Source organism: Chiloscyllium plagiosum, unplaced genomic scaffold, assembly GCF_004010195.1.
Source record: "Chiloscyllium plagiosum isolate BGI_BamShark_2017 unplaced genomic scaffold, ASM401019v2 scaf_27898, whole genome shotgun sequence".
Lineage (NCBI taxonomy): Eukaryota > Metazoa > Chordata > Chondrichthyes > Orectolobiformes > Hemiscylliidae > Chiloscyllium > Chiloscyllium plagiosum.
In genome coordinates this window covers 1-7,145 of record NW_025206143.1, presented here as the reverse complement: position 1 = coordinate 7,145, position 7,145 = coordinate 1, and the positions used below count along the sequence as shown (strand labels likewise).

General features: G+C 49.5%; 1 protein-coding gene across 1 annotated transcript in view; it reads left to right on the top strand.

The window, feature by feature from the left end:
- The window catches only part of LOC122546487 (dynactin subunit 1-like), a 10,031-nt gene extending 3,890 nt beyond the window's left edge, over positions 1–6,141 (top strand). The window contains exons 3-4 of the mRNA XM_043685187.1: positions 2,348–2,475; positions 5,883–6,141. Coding sequence (XP_043541122.1) covers positions 5,892–6,125 — 234 coding nt within the window. The 5' untranslated portion in view covers positions 2,348–2,475; positions 5,883–5,891 and the 3' untranslated portion in view covers positions 6,126–6,141. The remainder of the gene's footprint in view (positions 1–2,347; positions 2,476–5,882) is intronic.
- Positions 6,142–7,145: the final 1,004 nt, after the last annotated feature.

Here is a 7,145-nt window from a genome sequence, read left to right as displayed (position 1 = left end):
TACACCTCCAATTTTGATGTCATCTGCAAACTTACTAACTGTACCTCTAATGCTCGCATCCAAATCATTTATGTAAATGACAAAAAGTAGAGGCCCCAGCACCGATCCTTGTGGCACTCCACTGGTCACAGGCCTCCAGTCTGAAAAACAACCCTCCACCACCACCCTCTGTCTTCTACCTTTGAGCCAGTTCTGTATCCAAATGGATAGTTCTTCCTGTGTTACATGAGATCTAACCTTGCTAATCAATCTCCCATGGGGAACATTGTCGAACGCCTTACTGAAGTCCATATAGATCACATCGACTGCTCTGCCCTCATCAATCTTCTTTGTTACTTCTTCAAAAAACTCAATCAAGTTTGTGAGACATGATTTCCCACGCTCAAAGCCCATAAGACAGTCTGCCATCCTCAGTATCCAATTCATGGACCTCTGCTCCACCCTCCGTCAAGTGAGTATGGCATTTCCTAAGTAGGGAGACCGAACTGCACACAATACTCCAGGTGTGTTCTTAGCAAGTCCCGGTGAACTCAGTTCCTCTTGCAATGAAGACTAAAAGGCCATTTTCCTTCTTTATTGAGCATCTGCCTGCCTGCTTTCATTAGCTGGTGTATCTCCACAATTCCCAGTATAAGACTGTTTAAACCGTACTCTGCCTGTTTTTCACATTGTGTTTATGTGCGCACCATATGGTACTGTATCAAGCCATGTTGCAAAGTGTGGTGCTGGAAAAGCGCAGCCAGTCAGCCAGCATCCTGACCTCCAGCATCTGCAGTACTCACGTTTTCTCCTGCATCTACCATGTGTGCGGCCACACACTCCACTTGTCAAAATCACCTTGACGTTTCCTTGCAAGCCACCCAGTCGTGTGGCGTTCCCTCCAGTGTGCCTACTCCAAGGTGTGTAACCTTTTCAAAATCCTGCAGCTTTCTTCTCTGCCCGTGTGCACCACGGCATTTGTGGATGACATCACACTAAAACCTACGTTTTGGGTCTAAACTCCTTCTCCAGGTCGTTAGTATCAACACTGAGTTTTCCTTGTGGGATGTGGATGTTGCTGGCTGGACCAGCCTTTATTGCCTGTCCCTCGTTGTCATAGAGTCATAGTGTCCTCGAGATGTACAGCATGGAAACAGACCCTTCGGTCCAACCTGTCCATGCCGACCAGCTATCCCAACCCAATCTAGTCCCACCTGCCAGCACCCGGCCCATATCCCTCCAAACCCTTCCTATTCATATACCCGTCCAAATGCCTCTTAAATGTTGCAATTGTACCAGCCTCCACCACATCCTCTGGCAGCTCATTCCATACATGTACCACCCTCTGTGTGAAAAAGTTGCCCTTTAGGTCTCTTTTATATCTTTTCCCTCTCACCCTAAACCTATGCCCTCTAGTTCTGGATTCCCCCACCCCAGGGAAAAGACTTTGTCTATTTATTCTATCCATGCCCCTCATGATTTTATAAACCTCTATAAGGTCATCCCTCAGCCTCCGATGCTTCAGGGAAAACAGCCCTAGCCTGTTCAGCCTCTCCCTGTAGCTCAGATCCTCCAACCTTGGCAACATCCTTGTAAATCTTTTCTGGACCCTTTCAAGTTTCACAACATCTTTCTGATAGGAAGGAGACCAGAATTGCACGCAATCTTCCAACAGTGGCCTAACCAATGTCCTGTACAGCTGCAACATGACCTCCCAACTCCTGTACTCAATACTCTGACCAATAAAGGAAAGCATACCAACCACCTTCTTCACTATCCTATCTACCTGCGACTCCACTTTCAAGGAGCTATGAACCTGCACTCCAAAGTCTCTTTGTTCAGCAACACTCCCTTGGACCTTACCATTAAGTGTATAAGTCCTGCTAAGATTTGGTTTTCCAAAATACAGCACCTCGCATTTATCTGAATTAAACTCCATCTGCCACTTCTCAGCCCATTGGCCCATCTGGTCCAGGTCCTGAAGTAGTTCTTCGTTGTATGACAGACAATGTCTGGTTATGAGCCACAGACTGTTGTTAAGTGGGTCATCTTCCCAATATCTTGACCAGCTCCTAACCCAAACAGTTTAGTCATTCTGAGAGGAGAGGCTGCCTTTTAATTCTGTTTTCTTGTGAAGGCCCTTTCAGTGACAGTTTGTAACATGGTGGATTTCAAACATGCATGAAGCTTTGATTGCCTCGTTGACCTGACTTCTGAGAAGTTTCTGGAAGGTTCCTACTCACTCCTGTCATATCATTATAGCAGCCATCTTTATTGTACTTTCGAATGCTGTGTATTAGCCCTCAGTGTGTGTGTGTGTCCGATGTAGTTTCACAGTTGTCTGATCAATGCTTGTGTTTTTGTACAGGGACAGGCACAGTCCAGGCAGGTGGCCCCATTCCCGTTCAGATCAAGGATTCACCTTTACTCCTGCAGCACATCGAAGCTCTCCGACTGTCTGTCAAGCAGCTGAAGAACGAGAACAACCAGTTAAAGGTGTTGGGCGTGTTGGGGAGCACTGGGATGGAGACTGTTTTATGTTCATGGGTTTTGATCATGATTGGCATGTTCCCATAGAATGGAGGGCAGCTAATGTTTCTGATTTCCAGCACCCATTGTTGTTTTGGGTGTTTTTTGTTGCTTTGTGTTTTACTAAAGCGATTCCTGGAATGGTGGAAATGATGTTTGAGGAGAGATTGAGTTGGTTCAGATTGTACTCAGTGGAGTGTAGAAGAATGGGGGGAGTGGGGGGAGCAGAATCTCATAGAAACCTGTGAAATTCAAACAGAATGCAGGAAGGATGTTCCTGATATTGGGGGAGTCCAGAACCGGGAGTCCGAGTTTCAGGATAAGGGGATTGAGATGAGAAATTTCTTCACCCAGAGAGTGGTGAGTCTGTGGATGAGGCCAAAGTACTCTGCTTCCAGCGAAAAGGTAGATATCGCTCATCTGGCCAAGGGGAACATGGGATACGGCGGGTCAGGTGGCCTACCCCTATCCTTTTTGTTTCTCTGTCTCAAATGCAACAAGATCTGGTCAGTATCTCGACTTGGGCTGACAAGTGACATTCCACCACATCACTGCCAGGCTGTGAGCATCACCATTACAAGACACTCTAACCACCGCCCCTTGGCGTTACCACCACTGAATCACCCACTATCAACATCCGGGGGGTTACCACTGACCAGAAATTCACCCCATAAACACAGTGGCTACAAGAGCAGGTCAGAGACTAGGAATACTGCAGCGAGTAACTCCCCAAAGCCTGTCCTCCATCTACAAGGCTCACGTCAGGAGGGTGAGGGAACACTGCCCACTTGCCCTGGATGGGTCCAGCTTCAACAACACTCAAGAAACTTGACACCACCCAGGGACAAAGCAGCTGCTGGTTTGCACCACATCCACAAACATCCCCTCCCTCCCCCACCGACGCTCAGTCGCAGCAGTGTGTACCATCTACAAGATGCACTGCAGAAATTCATCAAAGATCCTCAGGCAGCACCTTCCAGACCCATGACCACTTCCATCTAGAAGGATAAGGGCAGCAGATACATGGGAACACCACCACCTGCAAGTTCCCCACTGAGCCCTGTCCCGTCCTGACTTGGAAATATATCGCGGTCCCTTCAACGTCACTGGGTCAGAATCCTGGAATTCCCTCCCTGCTGACATTATAGGATTAGCTGCAACACCTGGGCTGCAGTAGTTCACCCTGTTTTTCCTAATCAGAGATGTTACTACAACCTCTGGAGCAGCTGGGATTAGAACATGGGTCTCCAGGTCCTGGGGTAGAGCAGCTGGCAGCTCACCAGCACTTTATCAAGTTGGAGATCATGAGGACTGCAGATGCTGGAAAGTTGAGAAATTGCAGAGCTGGGAAAAGCCCAGTGGAACAGGAGAAAGGGTCCAATCTAAAACATCAACTCTCCTGTTTCTCTGACCCTGCTGCAGCACTTCCTCAAGGACAGCTGCATTAAACCAAGTTACTGAGCCTACACCTGGAATATAGTGTACCGGTGGCAAGCATTGGCTTTCCTGTTCTTATAGCTGGGTTGTTAACTCAGAGAGCCAGGGAAGGTTCTGGGGACCTGGGCTCCAATCCCACGAAAGCAGATGGGGGAATTTGAATTCAATACAAATCTAGATTGAGGGTCTAATGATGATCACGAAACCATTGTCAATTGTTGGCTCACTAATGTCCTTTAGGGAGGGGAACTGTCATCCTTACCTGGTCTGGCCAACATGTGACTCCAGACCCACGGCAATGAGGTTGACTCTTGATTATTTGGATTTATGATGACTTGAAAAACCATATTTTGATTACAGATAGCGAGCACGGCTTTCTGAGGGGCTGGTCATGCCTCACAAACCTTATTGAATTCTTTGAGATTGATGAAGGTAGAGCAATGGATGTGGTGTACGTGGATATTAGCAAGGCATTTGATAAGGTTCCCCATGGGAGGCTCATTTAGAAAAGGAAGGGGGTATGGGATACAGGGAAATCTGTCTGTCTGGATACAGTATTGGCTGGCCCAGAGAAAACAGAGGGAAAGTATTCAGCCTGGAGCTCGGTGACCAGTGGGGTTCCACAGGGATGGGTTCTGGGACCTCTGTGCTTTGTGATCTTTATAAATGACTCTGATGAGGAAGTGGGAGGGTGGGTTAGTGAGTTTGCCAATGACACGAAGGTGGGTGGAGTTGTGGATAGTGTGGAGGGCTGTTGTAGGCTGCACCGGGACATTGACAGGATGCAGAGCTGGGACTTCAACCTGGAAAAGTGTGAAGTGATTCACTTTGGAAGGTTGAGTTTGAAATATTGTGTCCAGTTCTGGTTACCTCATTATAGGAAGGATCTGGAAGGTTTAGAGAGGGTGCAGAGGAGATTTCCCAGGATGCTGCCTGGACTGGAGGGTGTGTCTTATGAAGAAAGGTTGAGGGAGCTAGGGGTTTCTCATTGGAGCTAAGAAGGATGAGAGGTGACTTGATAGAGGTGTACAAGATGGTGAGAGGCATAGACAGAGTGGATAGACAGAGACTTTTTCCCAGGATGGAAATGGTTATCAAGAGGGGGTATAATTTTAATGTGATTGGAGGAAGGTTTAGGGGAGATGTCAGAGGGAGGTTCTCTACACAGAGAGTGGGGGGTGTATGGAATGTACTGCTAGTGGTGGGAGTAGAGTCAGAGACATTAGGGACATTTAAGCGACTCTTGGATAGGCACATAGGCGATAGTAAAATATAGGGTATGGAGGTTAGTCTGATCTTAGAGTAGGATGAAAGGTCAGAACAACATTGAGGGCCGAAGGGCCTGTACTATGTTCTTAACTGCCCTTTGGGCAATTCATGCTGATCTAGTCAGTGACGCCCTCATCCCGAGAGTGGAGAGAGAAAGGTTTGGTTTCCTTACCTGAGGAAGGGTGTGTTTCTCTGTGGCTTCCCACATGGATTCCAGACAGACAGACAGAAGGTCAGTTAGTATGGTATTCACTGGCCTTATTAAAGAGTGAAGAGGATCTCAGAGAAACTTAGAACATTCTAACAGAACTATTCAGAACAGATGCAGGAAGGATGTTCCCAATGATAGAACCAGGGATTACACTCCAAGGATAAGGGTAGGCCTTTAGACATTTCTGTGCAGCCTCAGGGCAAACCTTTCAAGAAAGATCTCTCTCTCTCTCTATTCCCCCACCGGTGTGTGTTCTCTCAATGCCTCTCCTTCCCCCACTCACGTGACCCCTCTCTCTGTCCCTCTGTAACTGTTCTCTCCCCACCCCCTCCACATCTCCTTCCCACTCTCTCAGTCCATCTATCTCTTTGCTCTCGCGATGTCTCTGTCTCTGTCTGGTTGTCTTCATGCCATCACATGTACTCTGTCTCTTGCCCCTTCCCTCCCGGGGGCACAGGCTGCCCAGATGCGAGCAGATTTGGCAGCACTGCCACCGATCCATGTTGCCAAGCTGTCATTGACGTCACACCCTCAGGAGGAGGATGCTGCAGTTGGAGCCCTGACTAGGAAGACCAACCAGTTACTGGAGAAGCTGCAGCAAATCAGCGCCCAGGTCAAAGTGGTCGATATCTCGCATCGAGGCCCAGGTGAGATTACAATCCTGAGAACTGAGCTCACACTTTCAGAGGGTCAGTGCTGAGGGAGTGCCTCACTGTCGGAGGATCAGTGCTGAGGGAGTGGGCACTGTCGGATGGTCAATGCTGAGGGAGTGCCTCACTGTCGGAGGATCAGTGCTGAGGGAGTGCCTCACTGTCTGAGGGTCAGTGCTGAGGGAGTGCCTCACTGTCTGAGGGTCAGTGCTGAGGGAGTGCCACACTGTCGGAGGGTCAGTGCTGAGGGAGTGCCGCACTGTCGGAGGGTCAGTGCTGAGGGAGTACCCCACTGTCGGCGGGTCAGTGCTGAGGGTGTACCCCACTGTCGGCGGGTCAGTGCTGAGGGAGTGCCGCACTGTCGGAGGGTCAGTGCTGAGGGAGTGCCACACTGTCGGAGGGTAAGTGCTGAGGGAGCGCCACACTGTCAGATGGTCAGTGCTGAGGGAGTGGGCACTGTCGGAGGGTCAGTGCTGAGGGAGTGCCACACTGTCCCACTGTCGGAGGGTCAGTGCTGAGGGAGTGGGCACTGTCGGAGGGTCAGTGCTGAGGGAGTGCCGCACTGTCCCACTGTCGGAGGGTCAGTGCTGAGTGAGTGCCGCACTGTCCCACTGTCGGAGGGTCAGTGCTGAGGGAGTGGGCACTGTCGGAGGGTCAGTGCTGAGGGAGTGCCGCACTGTCCCACTGTCCGAGGGTCAGTCATGGAGCCAAAGGGATGTACAGCACGGAAACAGACCCTTCGGCCCAACCCGTCCATGACAACCAGATATCCCAATCTAATCTAGTCCCACCTGCCAGCACCCGGCCCATATCCCTCCAACCCTTCCTATTCATATACCCATCCAAATGCCTCTTGAATGTTGCAATTGTACCAGCCTCCACCACTTCCTCTGGCAGCTCATTCCAAACACATACCACCCTCTGTGTGAAAAAGTTGCCCCTTGGTCTCTTTTATATCTTTCCCCTCTCACCCTAAACCTATGCCCAGGAAAAGACTTTGTCTATTTGCCCTATTCATTCCCCTCATGATTTTATAGACCTTTATAAGGTCACCCCTCAGCCTCCGACGC